Source organism: Varanus komodoensis, unplaced genomic scaffold (assembly GCF_004798865.1).
Source record: "Varanus komodoensis strain SLA01 unplaced genomic scaffold, ASM479886v1 scaffold70, whole genome shotgun sequence".
In the NCBI taxonomy this organism is placed as follows: Eukaryota; Metazoa; Chordata; class Lepidosauria; order Squamata; family Varanidae; genus Varanus; species Varanus komodoensis.
Window position 1 is genome coordinate 148,828 of NW_025336348.1, and position 17,067 is coordinate 165,894.

The 17,067-nt window shown below is 46.9% G+C and overlaps 1 protein-coding gene across 5 annotated transcripts in view; it reads right to left on the bottom strand.

Annotated features, from left to right (window-relative positions):
* The window catches only part of ABCC9 (ATP binding cassette subfamily C member 9), an 85,100-nt gene that overhangs the window by 9,498 nt on the left and 58,535 nt on the right, over positions 1-17,067 (bottom strand). For all 5 annotated transcript variants that reach the window (XM_044452187.1, XM_044452188.1, XM_044452190.1 and 2 more), the window contains 6 exons: positions 15,891-15,983; positions 11,322-11,424; positions 6,410-6,511; positions 4,738-4,858; positions 3,856-3,986; positions 1,742-1,820 (listed from right to left, as the gene is read on the bottom strand). In XM_044452187.1, coding sequence (XP_044308122.1) covers positions 1,742-1,820; positions 3,856-3,986; positions 4,738-4,858; positions 6,410-6,511; positions 11,322-11,424; positions 15,891-15,983 — 629 coding nt within the window. The remainder of the gene's footprint in view (positions 1-1,741; positions 1,821-3,855; positions 3,987-4,737; positions 4,859-6,409; positions 6,512-11,321; positions 11,425-15,890; positions 15,984-17,067) is intronic.

The following is a 17,067-nucleotide window of genomic DNA, read 5'->3' on the forward strand; positions in this document are numbered from 1 at the left end:
TGACAGCGCACACATCTTCCTTCTCAAGCTCTGCTTGGAAATGAGACAGTTCAGATATGTGGCAAGGAAAGGGCCCACTTGGCTTCCTTCCCCAAAAGCCCCCCCACCAGCAACTAGAAGCCCAGGGTGACTTCAAACCTCATCCAAACCTGCCCATTATCACCTGAGCAAAAAGCCACCATTGCTTCCAGATGAGCAGTTTGCAGAGAGTTGCATCGCTAGGACCTGAGGGCATGTTGCAATGTTTTGTGCTTTATCTGCCTCCTCAAAGGAATGGTTGACTACAGTTCTTTAGGTAATACGGCTGAAATGCTCTTTGCTTCCACCCATTTGGATCACGGCAGACATCTGTAAATACTTGGAAAGGTGCCTGCAGAATCAGGATCCTGCCCATTGTCCCAGCTTCTCATTTACACACATGAATCTGAAGTTCTGAACAGAGCTTAGACGTGTAATTAACTGTGCACAGAATCTCCCTGTGCAATTTTCTGATTATATGCACAGCGTTGGGCTCCGAGCTCTTCTATCTTTTTTCTCAGCCAAGCTGGTGTATGATGGAATGTTAGCAATGAGCTGTTACATAAATAGATCTTAGAGCCTCGCTCTTTCTTGTGCTTGCGGCTTCATAGATTTAGCACTCTTTTGCTGAACTGCACTATTTAATCTCATTTGCCACATCCAGATGCACATCCCAAAATCTACGTACATTTTTGCTTGTATCTCTCATCTCTATACTTCTCATGGAGTACAACACCCAAGCCAAGATAAAAGGCGTGTGAGGGTGGAAGAAAGATAAATTAGCAATCAGTTAACCCTGAAAAGGTGGTGGATGCTGGAGATGAATAACACACAGACTGGGAACATGACCAATTGCAACAATGCTGAGTATCCTTTCACAAAGGCCTGGAGGAAGCTCCATTGAGTGAGTTTTCTTCTCTTGTGTACCTTATGCTCTCCCTTGGGCGTCTGTACATTTATGGACACAATATTCTTACTCGTGAGCTTGCAATACAAGGCCAACAACTTTTCCGATCAATCAGCTTGCTTCTTGAATCTGCAATTACAGCTTTACTCAGTTAAATGCAGTGGCTCATTAGCCTTACTGATCATTCCCAGAAAAAAACTATATGTTTCAGGAGAATCAGCAGCAGGAGGTAACAAAAGGCACGTGGCACCTTTGAATTCAGATTCTTACTCAGCCAAAAGGGCAAATGACACTCACCTGATCCAATGCAGACCAGAAGCAAAATGACCGACTAGTGGCCCCTTTTCCTCCCTTTTCCATTCTCTTTTGTTCTTCCCATAAAGGAAATATTTGGATTCTACAGTGGATGATTAATGGTCCTACTCAAGGGATAATTTATGATGTGTTGGACATGGAAGCAGAGAAAGTGCAGCAGTTTGTGTAGCTATAATTGTGTGGGGATGATCTAACTCGGCCATGAAATAGGATTTCATCCTTTTGTTTCGTGTTTGTCTCACCTCTTCCTCACTGTGTAAGCCTGTAGTTGACAAATTGAGACTAAGTAATACTCAGCAGTAGCAGTATGGATTAGGAAATAAAATGGAAAGGCGGAGAACAATCCCGGAAGGGAAGGGAACCATCACATCAAAAGGTAGCAACACCGAGAGATTTACTGGGTACCTCTTGGGTTCCATATGGCTGGGGGGTTGCCTTTGGTTTGCTGGTTCACACGTTGTACAGGCAGATTCTAGGGGTCAAGCATTGTCAGGCACTTACCATCAAATATGTCTACCATCCGGAAGAAAGCCAAGGACAGCGACGATTTCCCACTCCCGGTGCGACCGCAGATCCCAACCTGCAAGGTAAGGCTCATTGTAGCTTTTGGAGCTGCTGGGATGGACATGGGATTATACAACTTGTTTCTAACTAGAGATGGAGAAATACTTTATGCAAGTCAAGTTTTGTTGCGCTTTGGCAACGCAGTGGCCAGTGAAACCCGCTTTAGACAGTAGATGTTGTTGTTGTTAGTCGCGAAGTCGTGTCCAACCCATCGTGACCCCATGGACAACACTCCTCCAGGTCTTCCTGTGCTCCACCATCTCCCGGAGTCCATCTAAGCTCACACCAACTGCCTCAGTGACTCCATCCAGCCACCTCATCCTCTGCCGTCCCCTTCTTAGATGTACAAGGTTTTAAAAAGTTAATGGAAGACTCAGTTGGAAAGTAAGAAAGAGGCAGAGGCCAGTTTCAAAACCATCAAGACCACAAGCGATACTGGCATTGTGCCAGAAGTCAGCTCTGTTAATGCAGCATCAGTTGCACACTGCCCACAAATGCTTACTCATGCCAAGTCATGACAGCATTTTGCTGCTAGGACCTGATCCATGAACACAAAATCCCCTTGGGGTTGTTCATGCCTTCACTCTGTACTGATCAAACACTTGGTTGTCCCAAGTTAAGTTGAGAACAGACACAGAGCACGTCTTTGTTAGGGAAAGGGTCCTAGATAAAGATGCCAAAGAAACTCACAATAGACTCCAAAGTGTTCAGATTTCTATGAATCTGTCCTGCAGCAGAGAATTTTTTCCTGAGTTACACAAATTCTGCAGCCTCGCAGACCAGTTTTTCACTTTTGGGAAAAATTTGCACTCCTATGGATTAGTGCAAAGGTGCCTTTGAGCAAATATGCATTAGGTAATTTGTACTGACACGAGTGCACATTTTACTAACAGATTAACACAAGTAGAACAATAGATTTTTTTTAAAAATCCACCCATGAACACATAATCGAAGCAAAGGCACCTGAAAAGGATGTAACAATCTGCACAGACCTAGCTCCATGCTTGATCCTGGTCTGGCACTTTAGACCTCTCTCGGTGGCTAGCTGGAGTAGATCGCACTGAACTGGATGGACCCCTGAACTGGCTCATTTTAGGGTCGTGTTCTTTATGCGCACAGGTTTACATTGGACAGGTTCACGTGACACGGCAAGCCCTCTGGGGATTCTACCCGTGCGCTGCAGGTAAAATTTCCCCATGCCCGACAGAAGAGCCCCCGCCAGGGGGGGCAGAGTGGCTCAGTCCTGCCCACCAGCAGTTGTGCAGGGCTTTCTCACTTCCTCACCCCAACGGCTGCCCCATGTTCCTGCCAATGCTGGAGGGAGAGCAGGGTCGCTCACCAACCATCTCACGTTCTTCTGGTACCAGCCGCTGGAGCCCCCAGCTAGTACCGCAACCTGGCCAAGGGATTCTCCTAATTTTTGTCCAGTGGTGGCTCAGCACGGCATCCAAGTTCAGGTGGCACCCTAAGCCTCAGTGGGTTAACTGAACCCTACAACGTGTCTGGGATAACTGGCTTAGAAACTCCCTTGAGGAGCGTGCTGTGTTTGGATGAGAAGCTAACCCAGGGTGGCTTACAAAACACCGTGGGCCATCATGTCAGGCGAATCCTGCTATTCCGTAATGAGTGCTCCTTAGAGAGGACGCTTAGTGAAATCACATGCGAACGGTCCAGAGACCTCCAGAATGTTATCAAGATGGGTGGAAAGCATGCAATTTTCCAATACTCCTTATTCCTGACCCAGGCCTTGAGTTACAGGCTTGAGAGTAGAAGGTTTCTTCTCCACCCTTCTCCTCTAACATAGCAGAGAACCTAAAAGAACTGGTAACATTTCACCAGAGCAGCTTGAAATTGTAAAGGAGACGTCGGAGCTTCCAAGCCAGCATTCAGAGATGGGCTCGAAATCATATTGCTATACAGAAAAGCAGAGATGATTGAATCTCTCATTGCTGGGCCTTTCCTTCCTTCTTTTCTCTACCGTGCCCGCCATGACTATTGTCTTCCCTTCATTTTCTTCACAATGAAAAGCCTAGTAGAAGAAGGAGTAGAACCTTCTGTCCTGGCTTGATGTAAGCTTTGACGTGCTTGAGAACGGGCTTCAGATTGTTTTCATATCGGACACACAGATTTTCAATCTTGATTTCTCCTTCTTGCGGCCAGTCCTTGGGGACTTGAGAAATATCTGGAAGATGAAAAGAGGAGTTGAAAGCAAATGCTTGGGAAGCTTACGATTCAGCAATGCAGTTAAGTATGTCATAATCACCTTGAATCATGCTTTGGCATGTAAACTTCATAAAGACTCATCCAAATCTGAGGCAAGAAAAATGTGAGGCAAAGATCCCCCATTTAACCAGAGTCTCTCGGCCCTGCAGTTTCAGTGCAACTGAATTATGAATAAAAATAGAAGCCCCTGCCCTGCCCCACTGATAAATAAATGGGGCCAAGGCCAATGCGCACCTCTCCAGAAAAAAACATAGAACTTGCCCCAGAAATTGGGCATAATATTTGGGTGGCCATCTGAATGCACATAAATAAATAAATAGAAGAACATACACCGCTGAAAGTGGTGCAGTCCAACCCTGAACTCTCATCTGTTTGTGTGAATTACTTTCTCCTAAACTAGTTCCTTCCAGATGTACTGGATGCAAAAAGTTGTAGTCTAACACATCTGTAACACAGCTGGTTGGGGAAGACCGATTTTTTTACTGGGAATGGAGCAGAAGAATAAACACTGATATACATCCACAGGCGGTGGTTGAAGCCCCATCAGTGAGGGTGTTCAAGGATAGACGGGTCATGCACATACATGGCATGTCATGAGCAGAGCCAGCTAGAGCCGGGGGTCAGACTAGATGACCCATGAGACCCCTTCTGACTCACTCTGTTTCTACTTTTCTATGTTCTCTATGTTTCTATATATCCTGACATCTTACCCATGGTGCCGTCATAGTTCTCAGACTCCATGCTGAGGAAACTGTTCACCTTCCTCACTGCACCCATTTGCACTTCCAGGTCAGCCAAATTTCTCACCACCCAATTCAAATAATTTGTGATCTGTAATATAACAACATCAGGGTCAAAGAATGAAAGTGATGCATCTTCTCTTACTGCTTTTTGGGGTGGGAGGACTGATTGCCAGTTATGCTCTGAGACACAAACCATTCATTCATTCATTCATTCATTCACAAACCATCACTTCCGAAAGGGTGCATCGCATTAACGGCTCTGCTATAAACTGTTTAGGCAGCTTTCTGACATTTCGTCTGATCTGTGGCTGGCCAGGTTTTTGAATTAGTCGATGTTGTTTTACTTGTGTGCTTTCGATTGTGGTTTTAGTCTATTTGTCATATTCCTGCATGGCTGATACGGATGGGCTAACAGAAAATCCTGGCAGCAGCTAAACATTTTGCCCTTCTGATGCTTCCCTGTGCGTATGTGTTTCTCTTTGGAAATTAATGTTCAGATTATATGATGCTTTTCCCAGTGGATAAAAAGGATATGAGGTTGGTTAGGCATTGAATTCCAACTCTCTTTAGCAGGGGTACAGAATTCGATTTCAGAGAAACCCCTCAGAGGTACTTTCTGGGTCTAGGTGGGGCTGAAGGTAAAAGAGAAAAGGTGAACGGCAAATAGAAAGGAAGAGAAAGAGGAAAAGAAATTTGAGCCCAAAATTCCAAATATATCAACATTAACTGAGAAGCCAGCAGAGACGGTTCAATGTTTCAGGACGTGGAATGAATGGCAGAAATGCCAGGAAAATTCCTGTGGCTGGGAAGGAGGGAGGGAGGGAGGGAGGGAATTTCGGTCTGAGGGCCTGAGGTTCCGTATTCATGCAGTCCAGGCCATTATTTTTGTGGCAAGTTAGTCATCAGGTAACGGTTGAAGAGCCCCAACTGGGTAGCATCCTTACCGAAGTGCGACTGCTCCAGTGGCACTGTGCCTGTCTGTTGGTGAGCCGGAAGGAGAAAGATGCCGAGTGAGAGACAAGGCACCCTGCCTTTTCCGCCACTGACCTTCCCTACTGAAACTCAGTCTGCCCAATTGGCTAGCTGACGCTTTATTCGCACTCAGATATCCAGCCTGCGTTTCAATCCAGGTTACAGCAGTTTAGCAATAGAAGGGGGAGCGTGAAAAGGAAGAGCCTTGTTGAAGGCTTGGGACCCTGATTTGGGAAGGCTTCAGGGCGCTGATGTTCCGCTGCTAGCTAAAGTCCTCGCATGCGCCCTCCTCTCTGTTTCCCTGGGAGCATGCAGGGCCTGGGAACCGTGCAGACACACCACTGCTATTTTTTTCAATTGGCTTGCAAAGCCTGAAGCTGCTCCAAGTTCCGAAATCCCTTAGCCGTGGCTTGGATCCATGGCTTGCAAGACCGTTTCTTTCAGTAAGTGAGAAAGTTAGGAAGGGAGCATTGCGTTCTGGAATCTCACTGGTGGCCACGAAACCCAGCAAGTTTCACATGTCTGGTCTAGTCAGAATCTCTCTCACAGATGCCACATCATGCGCTGTGGACACTGGCTCAGCTCCTGCTCATTTTGATGCCCTCTGTGTGTGGGAATCTCCGGGAGGCTTGTGCCCAAGGATCATAAACCTGGCTTCTGTACGTACTGTCAGTGCATAGAGGAGACCCAATCCTACGAGGCCAGAAGTAGACTTTTCAGAAATGGCGGCCACGGCTGCAATGAGAACAATGAAAGCACCCAGATAATCCTGAAGAGAGAAGCACAAAGAAATGGGAGAGATTTGTGCTGCAAGACAAAGCAAATGAAATACCACTAATAGGCAATAGATACGATTTGTTCACGTGCTGGTCAGCTCGGTTATCCCATCTCAGGCCCTGCTACTTCTGCATGGCTGTTCCCATAAGGCACCTCTTCCCTGAGTTGTTCAGAGCTGCCTTCCCCAACTTGGTGAGCTGCAGATGTGCTGAATTCTAGCTGGAAATGGATGGGAATTAGAGGAGTTGCAGTCCCAGAATTGGGAGGGCCTTTTTAGTGCATGTAAATTGGGCTGCTGCTGTTGCCCATGCTGTACATCCAGGCATTATATTTTCAAGAACACTCAGAAAATCATGGAAACAAGATCTGTTCTAAGAATCAGCTTTCAAGGACAGGACTTTGGGTTTGGACAGCTCAGAGGGACTCTACTGAATGTGTCCTTTGCTCAGCAAAGGAAATGCATCCCATATTTTTCAGCAGAGGGAGGGAGAATGGCCTTGTCCTCTTCTTTGGCAGTAAGTAATTACATTTACTTTCAAGTGGATTTGCTGTCCCAAAGGAGCCTGAAGACAAAACAGTCTTGAAGCCCAACTGATGAATTACCGCCAATTAGAATTGTGCTTGGACGGTTCAAGGTGAAGAGGCTTTTTCTGCAGTATGGAGAGCATTGACTTTCATATGGAAGACGATGGCATCAGGTGCCTCTCAGGGATGGCCTTGAGAGACATAAAGGGGAGAAGGAGTTTCAACATCAATGAGCTATTGAAATCTGGCCTGAAAGAAACTTTCTGGGGAATTTGTGATGGTGAAATTGTTTTTGCTCATCTGGAATATTTTGAAGGACACAAAAGAAGAGTTTCAGGTAGGTTGCAACATGGACCATTTTGACATAGTCTGGAAAGAAAAGCAAGCTGCCCTGTTGAATTTTCTGGAAGGAGGTCAGAAACCTGCAAATGATTACTGGGAGTGTAACTGGCGGTTCAGGAGAACCCTTTGGAACAGTTTGTCCAATAGATCTTAGCCAGCTAGAATCAGGAATGCAGCTGGTTAAGCATGTGAGAAGAGCCCTGCCAAATTGGACCCAAGCTCTCCGTAGTCCAGCATCCTATGGTGGCCAAACAGATACTGCAGGGAAACCCATAAGCAGGACGTTATGCAAAAAAGTGACGTGAAAGGCTATGTTGAATTATGCCCAGAGGCTATGGAGTCAGTGCTGCTGTTCCTACCAGATCTAGGGGCAAAGGACTATCTTTTCAGCTCAGCAGCTCAAATGCTGAGCCGCAGGAACGTAGCTTTCAGAAACTCCCCAGTCAGTAGCAGCGAGAGCTACCAAGAGCAGACTTCTGGCGCATCTGCTTCGTTTTCCTGAAAAATGGAGCCCCTGCAGCTCCATCTGCATCACCCACACAGGTCTCTGTGGCAGCACATGCATAAGAAAAATTAGAAAGCAGGAAATAGGCCTGGGATTGGAGCAGTGCTGGCAGGAGCCAACAGCAAATCTTGTAACAGACTGGGCTGCCCCGGCTTCTTTCCCTTCTCCAAGCTGTGAGTATTTGTTGAAAGGGCACCAATGAAGGAGAAGCCGACCTAATCTGCAACTTGTTGGAATGTCTAGGCAGAACTTGTTGGAATGTCTAGGCATCTACACATAAATGACCCATGCTCTGGTAACCTCCCATTTGGACTATTGCAAAGCACTCTGTGTGGGGCTGCCCTTGAAGATGGTCCGCATACTTCAATGGGTTCAGAATAGAGCTGCCAGGTTACTAACGGGGACTGGCAGGTACTCCCATATCACGTCAGTCCTATATCGGCTACACTGGCTGCCAATTGAAGTCTGGGCCCAGTTTAAGGTGCTGGTAATGACCTATAAGGCCCTAAATGGATTGGGTCCTGGACACCTGAAGGAGTGCCTTCTTCCCTTGAGATCTGGGGCAGAGGTCCTTCTCCGGGAGCCCTCTTTGAAGGAGATTAGGAGGGTAGCTACCTGGAGAAGGGCCTTCTCTGCGGTGGCACCCCGATTGTGGAATTTGCTCCCCAGGAGGTTCACCTGGTGCTGTCACTTTATTCTTTCAGGTGAAGACCTTTTTATTTTCCCAATATTTTAACAGTTAATCATTTTATCCTTGTTTTTATCATTATTTCTCAGATGCAATGTGTTGTTATGATTGGTTTGTTTTTGGGGTTTTTTTGTAAGCCATCCAGAGACTTTTAGTATTGGGACAGCATGTAAAAACTTCAAATAAAATAAATACATAAAAGAAATGAAAGTGCACCTGTCTCATTGCCCCTCCAGTCTCTCTCTTAGTGTTGCTTCTCCATCTCCTAGGCACCTTTCCCCCTTTTCCTCCTGAAATGCTGCTGCCCAGGCCTCTGCATTTTTACAGAATTCCAATAAATGTGCAGAATCCACCTTCCCCTGAAGACGTCCTGGTGACAGCAGCTCCGTTCCCTGCCAGTCTCCTCCATCCTTCTTTCTGCAAAGACTAGCAGTTGCTCCAAGGAATTTGCGGTTGCCTTTTCCCACTTAGGCAAAGAGCTGGTGATATTCTGGGTTGGTGGAACTCGGCTCAGAGTCCCTCAAGGTTCAAATGTTGCAACTCGCTGTCTGGTTCCCTGTGATTGTGCATTTGTGCAGCATTTGAGGGTTCAGTGCAAGAATTCCTGCTCTGTTATAACCCAGATGTGAATGTGTATGTTCGTCATTTTTCTTAAAAAACATAATAATGAAGTGATGCTTATTCCCGAGTAAATTTGTTTGTACTCAGGATGGCAGAAACAACCTTCATTTTATCCCTGCTGTCAGTAAGCTCAAAATGCAACCGCACACGATCAGAACATTTTTAAAACCAGAAACGATAAGCGCTTGTGTGCTTGTGCGGTTAGGCGGTTGTGCTCACATAATCAGAAACACAGAAGCACTTGCAAAGCATGGAATGGTAGCTGAGGACAAGGAGATGGGCAAGGCTATCTGTGTGCTTTACAACTGTAGTAATGCACATAACTATCAAAAGCTGCACCAAACCCCTGTAGGTCCAGGCTGTAAAACTGCATGGAAGCTGACTCTGGATGGGCACAAGAATAGGTCTTGCCATCACTGATTCTCCCCAGACATCCTGGAGAATAATGTCCTGGCCAAAGGTATTAAAGGCTGTTGTAAAGATTATGAAGATGACATATGTGAGGGGTTTTAAGACATCTGAATTGTGTCATAGAAACGCCAAATAATATTATCAGGCTCGTCGTTCCGGCTTTCTTCACATGCCAGGCAGCTCTCCCATGCCCACTGCTCCTTGTTTTTCAGTAAACCATATACTAAAACAACCGAGGCCTCGACTGGCCACACACCAAGGCTCCTGAAAGCATTTCTGTCGGGATCCAAGGCTTCCTACTATTCCTCATTTCATCCAAATCTCAAATGTTGCTTTAGCCAAAATTCAGTGGCAGCCTAAGGAGTTGGGAAACCCCTCAGATAGATTCCTTTAGGCTTTTAGTGTATCCCAGAATGGCACAGATAACTCCACCTTCACCTTGATGTTTGCTAGAGCTGACATTCAGTGGTGAGTCTAGATCAGAATTCCCCCAAGGTAGCATGAGATGATGAGGGCGGTGTACCCTCCTCCTGGTCTTGTCTCGTGGCACATGGACATCCCTGTCACAAGCCCGCCACTCAAATGTCGCTAGTGTTTCCCGTTAGAGGGTCACATTGGACGATGACCCCTTCCCAGTCTGGTCAGCGAGGGCATAGCTATCTCCCACCTTCATCCAGTGGGAGGAACTCAACTCAATGGAGGAGCACCCCAGTTCGATCCCTAGCATCTCCAGGTAGGACTGGGACAGAGCCCAATCCAAAACCTTAGGCAGACACTGCTAGACAGTAACTGAGAACCCCTGAGCTGGATGGCCCAAGGGTCTGATGTAGGACAGGGCAGCATCCCATGTTCCACAGACCCTGCCTCTGCCATCCCTGGGCAACCACATGTGGCCATATCAATGCAATGCAGGATGCATGCACGCAATCCGGTTTTTCAGGCCGGTTCCATGTTCCAGACATTATCCCAAAGATCAGTCATGCAGTCACTGGATTCTATATGCACAGGCCCTGTACAAATGCACGAGCTGACCCGGATGCCTGGGGACAGTGGAAATGGGTCCTTTCCACCACATGGGCTAAGAGGGAAGGTACACAGAGAGGGGAGAACCAGGGATGCTTGAGTTTGTGCCCGTTCTCTGAATGGGACCCTAAATCTTGCTTTGGCTGGTTCCTGTGTGCTTTGGTTCATTTGAATGGGAAATGTTGCATGCTTTGAGAAAGTGATGCGTTCTGAAAAGCATGTGCATCATTTTTCAGGTTGTGCATTTTCCAAGTGCACTTCTTGTGAATGTGGCTACAAGTTCAAGAATTGGAAAACTTGGTCAGAGAACATCCATTCCTGTTCATGGTTGCTAATGAGATATTTTTGAGGATTCTTAGAACCTAAACAAAATTTGCATACATCCCTAGAGACACCCGTACTCCTTTCTGCGTCTGGCTGGCCTGGGGGGAAGAATTGTCCAGTCCATCCTAGAATCCACTCTGAAGGACAGAGTAACACAGCAATAGCAAATGAAGAAGTTCTTTGGCTTCACCAAGAAAAAACCTTAACAGCAACAATACGGAGCTATTTTGAGTATTGCCATATATGAAACGGTTGTGATTTATTGCTATATGTGTGTCAGTAAAAGTTTTTTGCCTGGCAACGTTCATCAGTCTTAGGTTCTAAGGGTTCCAAAACCCATGGCAGACACGAAGCTGTACGTACCGTCCTGACCTCCAGCCATCTGTTGGCAGCGGAAAGGAATAAGTATGCAATGTTGTTTGTGTCCGTCAGTTCCAACATACGCTGTTTAAATCTGGGTTCATGCCTGCAGAGGATGAAACGATTCTTACGTTAACAGCTGTGTGTGACTCACAATTCTGATCCTGCAACAGGCAAAATAGATCGAAGAACCTCAGTCATTCCTGAACTACAGATCAACTGGATTCAAGTAATTTTGTGCCAACTTGTCAGACTCTTTTAAAGACTCTGATGCTAGAGGGAAGATGTCCGAGGTGATTGTTTATAGCCATTTGTTGTTACCTGAGCCCACACCTCCTCAGCCTGGTGAGATGTGTTGGCTTCCATCACCCTGCATGTCCCACCGGTTACTTTTGCTTCCTCTCCTTCCCTTCTTCGATTGTCTTCTTCTCCCACCCCAAATCAAATGGGTTTCTTGGTTAGTTCCTAGTAAATAGGCTTGTACTTCGTGCCATGTGACCTTACTCTGATGTAAAGAACAGACGCCCAGTTCCTATTGCACTGGTTTTCAACTGTGTATTAGGGATCGTATTGCCCCTAATGTGGGTCAGACCCACAAACATTCGTGCCATTTCCTTCTCTCATTCTCCCTCTCTTTCATTTCGTTGTGCAGATTTCTTTTACAGACAAGGAAGCGGGGGAAGCAATTTAGAATGATAACATGCAAATGCGTGCGAACAGTTGTGTTTGCACAAGTTTTTTAACAGTTGTGAATAAAAATAAATAGTGTGGTAGGTTTAGCTGTTTCACTCCCCACTATGACAAATACAGGAATGTTCCACATGCATCGTCTTGGCCTCCATTAGAAACTTGATATTGGACAAGATGGACATCCAGTCCAATCTGGCAACGCTCTTCTTAAGTACTACTTCTATTAATCAAGACCACATAAAACCTAACATCAGTTTATAAAAATAACATCAAGTAGAAATCTGGAAGAATAAAGGTTAGAGTTAGGATTAGGGTTTAGCTTTATCCAAAAACTGAGACAGAAAGATGGAACACTTTGGAAAAGGTGTTCCAGATGCAAGGTGCCATCACAGGAGAAGCCTTGCTCCCATTTGCCACCCACCTGTCTCGGCAGGTGGAGCTACCCAGAACTCTCTGCAACAGAGCTGGGCTAGGGAACCTGTGGCCCTGGAGGGGCTGTTGGACTGTGAATTCCCTCCGCCTCAGACAGCAGAGCTAATGGTCAGGGGCTGGGGGAACGTTTCATCCAACAATATCTGGAGGGGCCCACACTTTTCAGCCCTTGCAGCCCAAGCTACGCCACCATTTATTGCATCTACCTGTACGGCGAGGGTCAATCATATAGCAACGTTTCATGCTAGTTGCTGCTGCCACACTAGAGGTAGAGAAGACCCCAGCCTTGGCTCACCTTCACTGCAACACCCCATCCTTATTCTGTTCAACACACCAGCTGTCTCAGATAGGACAGCCCCAAAAGTCTTTTCCTGGAGCATGGCAAGTGTCAGGGTTTCTCATTTGGATGCAATGCTTCGTAAGTTGCACTGTCTGGCCAGCAGTACATTTTCCGTGTTCTCCATTCTGCAAGCCAACTGACTATCGTACAACTGCAGCTGGATTTTGCATAACTACCAAGCTTCCCTGTCTTCTGAAGATCAGCTCAGAGAAATTTCATCATGATGCATACATTTCTCAGGCAGGAAAAAAGTCTTGCTTCAGCTTGGACTTCTGCTACTCTGTTGTTTAGAAAACTGTAAATATTGGCAGCAGACCGACTGCACTGTATAAATGTCAGTGCAGCTGTACGTCTGCGCTTGTCGAAAAATGAACAGATCCTTGCTGGTTTATATGTTGCGATAATAGAGTGCTTATAGTTTCGCTTGGTTTAATTTTGTTTTGTTTTGCTTCTGTGAACCAGGCCACCATTTTGCAGTCCAGAATGGTGTTACTAAAAATAAGGTCCAACAAATTACCCCTCTCGTTTGGAGCATGAGGAACTATGACCAAAGATTTGCTGTGCTGCGTCAGCTACAGGTACCCTGAGGTCACGTTTCAGGTGAACTTCAGTGACCTTGGACTCCAGGTCATACCCTCTGTGTCTGTTGACACTGTCTATAAAATGAGAATCATGTAATTGTAACTTCCCTGAGATGCCCTGCATTGTAGGGAAGTTATGAAGACAAACAGCATCAGTTCTGAAGTCCAGTTCCAGGCTCCATAGGATTCCATATGATGGGCCCCTACAGACTGTGTTTCAAGTTGGTACCACCTTTGTTTCCTCCAAATGCAGTGTCCTAGACCAGCCTTCCCCAGCCTTGTGCTTTCCCTGACACGTTGGGCTGCAGCACCCAGCATTCCCAGTCAATGGCCCTGCTGGATGGGAATTCTGGGAGTCGTGGTCCAAATGCCTCTGAAGGCCACCAGGCTGGGGAAGGCTGCCCTAGAAACCACATCATTCCATAGTGGCCACTGAAACAAGCAAGCAAGCGAACAGAAGTGGGCAAGGTGGCCGTGACCCAAAAGGTTTCTGGTCGCTATCCAGTCGGTGCGAACTGGCCCTGAGTCTGGTGTGCCTTCACTCCTCAGAAGACATCTCCCTTTCCACCTACTCTGGTTTCTTCATCAGCCGTGATCTCTTAGATGACTGCCGAAATGAACCAAACCTCAGTCCAATACCCCTGGTAATGCGGATTGGAGTAGGCCAAATCAACAGTTTGACCTCGTGCTGACATGGGTCCAAGGGGAGCAGGAGAAGGGCTTACGGAGCACCAAGACAACTGGCGAATCCAAATTAGGGAACAAATTGGGCCGGTGCCCAACTGCTGAGAACTAGGCTATAAAACCAAGCAGACACCTTGAATACTGAACTAATTCCTGTCTTGGACTGACTGCTCTTTCAGTGTCTTGCCTCCCATGCACTTTCCTAGTGTGTAGGGACATCCCTCCCCCACCTTGCACATCCCACACACTTTCACCCACTAACAGGCTACAGCGTTGCACCGACCTGGCAGTGCGAATTCTCTAATTCTGCCTGGGAGAGTCACCTATGAACTCTCTCGGCTTTGGGAATGACTTTGTGCACCAGATGAATCTATCGGAGTACACAGTGACAAAGTGACGTGCTTCTGCACAGCACGCAGGCAAAATATTTCTACACATGACGATGTGGTGATCACGCTTTACACAAAACAATCATTTGCCTCTGGCCTTGGACTGTTTCTCTCTGGCAGCTGTGCTTTTATTCCCCCCCTTTCCCCTCCTCGATGGAAACTCTGACAAGCTCAGCCTGCCTCTTTTCATCCCCATCCAGTTTGTCTTGTGCATGTTCTTCGGCTTTTTATCCTGTTCAGATGACGAACAAAAAGGTCACAGAAATCCCACTTTAATTGGACTGTGCTACTTCGAGGTTAACTATTCAAAGGAGTTCATTACTGCTTAAAGGGTACATAATGCACTCAGAACAAAGGGAAACAACTACTAGGCTTAATCCAGTGCACTTTAGTTTTCTAACTAAACCTTACGTTGGGAGAATACGGTGTTAGCTGCCGAGGAGCCAAGAAAAGGTAGATGGAGGATAGCAAGGCAAATTAAAAGGAGAGGCAGAATATCTTATAGGATGTCTTAGAAATTTGTAGTTTGCTACCTACCCTGTGCAATCCATCTGATAACATTGGCCAGGATTCAAGGAAGTCCTTCAGAAGTTCTGTACACCCAAGGAAGCTTGTGTTTGTGGAATTTCAGTACCTCCAGCCATGCATCTCCATGGGAAACCAGTTTTGAACTAAGGGGAAATGGGGCAGGGCCAATCCCCCCCCCCCCCCAATTAACTGCCCAGGGTGTGAAAGGGGCAGCATTCATGCTGTTTTCGGGGATGGGTAGACCATTTTAAAGGCAGGAAATGTACTCACTGCTGTCCACCAACTTATTTATCCTATTTCTGTATTGCCCAGTAGTCACAGCACTCTGGATGGGTTGCAACAATTAAAACCATAAAATACAACTGAAGTTTAAAAGTGTAACATGGCAATTTTTAAAAAAGCAGCAATGTGAAGATTTAAAATATAGCCTTCTCCTCCAAAAGATTCCACCCCAAGAGGCATTCTAGGAAAAATAGTGGGGTGCACTATTTCTGTCCTAGCTGCCTGTCCTCCCCCCCCCCCGCCCACCACCCCGAGAATCCCTCCTAGCACAGGAAATTGGGCAATACCAATATGGTGTGTGTCTGTTGGTTGGAATTCCAATGACATTCTGCTAAGTTTCATCCTGCCCCCACCCCAAAATTATGGGCTGCCTAAGCAAAATACAACTGAGGGTCACAGTTGGATCTTGAACCTCCCCAAAATGTGGCAGTTCCAATGTTTTGCCCCAGCCTTAGTCTGGATGCTTAGGAAGGAGGAAGTTCTGTTCTTGCACTGCTTCGCGCTACCTGCAGAAGGCTTCACCCCCACCTTGAAGGACACCTGGGCTGAAAATGGGTCCCCATAGAATGGAGGTGAGTACGAGGGCCAAAGTGGCCATCCTTCACTTGCCGTCGCTCTCCTGTGGAGAGAGTCCACGTGTACAGACCTGAACGCTCGGATGGTGGTGAGGCCCTCCGCTGTCTCCGAGAAGTGGCAGAGCAGAGGTAGCTGCGTGCTGTCGTCCAGCTCCTGGAGGTCCCTGCCGCAGATGGCAAGGAGGCACGTAAGTAGCAAATAACAACAATGACGACAAGTCTACTAACAAGTAGCCAGCCAGAAAGTGTAGCCTAAGCTGCGGCAAAAGTGCTTTCCTTAAATCAGGTGCGCACAGCCCCAGCTCCAGGGGCCAGAGTCGGCTCTCCAGCATTTCCAGATGGCCGCAGCCCTTCTCCTGGCCCAAGCCCCTTTCCTCTGACCTCAAAGTGTGACGATCGCCCAGAATACGGCTCTCTTGCACTGAGCAGACTTCCTTCTTGTGCCCAGCCCTGGCCTAGGGAGTGAGCCAAGCGAAGTTCAGGTCTGGAAATATTTGGAAACAGGGCCCCTTCTGCACATTGGCTTTCAAGCCCATTCTTCTGCTAAGTGCAACATAAACCAGCTTGCACAGTGTGCCCTAGAACCAGAGAATAGTAGAGCTGGAAGGGGCCATGAAGGCCATCAAGTCCAGCCCACTGCTGTTGCAGGACACCACGTTCCACCACCCTACTCAGATGGCTGCCCAGTTTCTTTTTGGGTGTCTCCAGTGTGGGAGAGCCCAGCACCTCTCCAGGCAGTGGGTTCCACTGTCATATTGCTCTGACAGTGAGTGAGGAAGCTTTTCCTGACGTCCAGCCTGAATCTGGGTTGTCTCAACTTGAACTGATTATTCCTGTCCTGTACAAATGCAAAGCAGAAGAGGAGGCAGAAATCCACTTAAAACCGAGAGCACTTAAGCAGCACGGAAGTGGAGTGTGCGCTTGTGGAAACCAGCCTTGCTCATTGTATCTGCACATCTGTAACATACTGTGCAGCAATTGGACTCTCTTCCTGCCAGAGGCCTGTACACATGCTCAGCGTACATGGTGCTTAGGACAGAGGGAAAGCAGGCTGCAGTCCAGGAAGCCGAGCCGAGAACATCAGTGGATTCCCACCCCCAAATCGGATTCCTCACACATTGCTCCTCTGACCACCAGTTCTTTGGAGATTTTCCAATTCTCTTCAATGTTTCCCCTCTTCTACAAGCTTGACATTCCTCTCCTAAGGCTTAGTTATTGGCTGTAGGAGCTTTAAGCTAAAATGCTGAT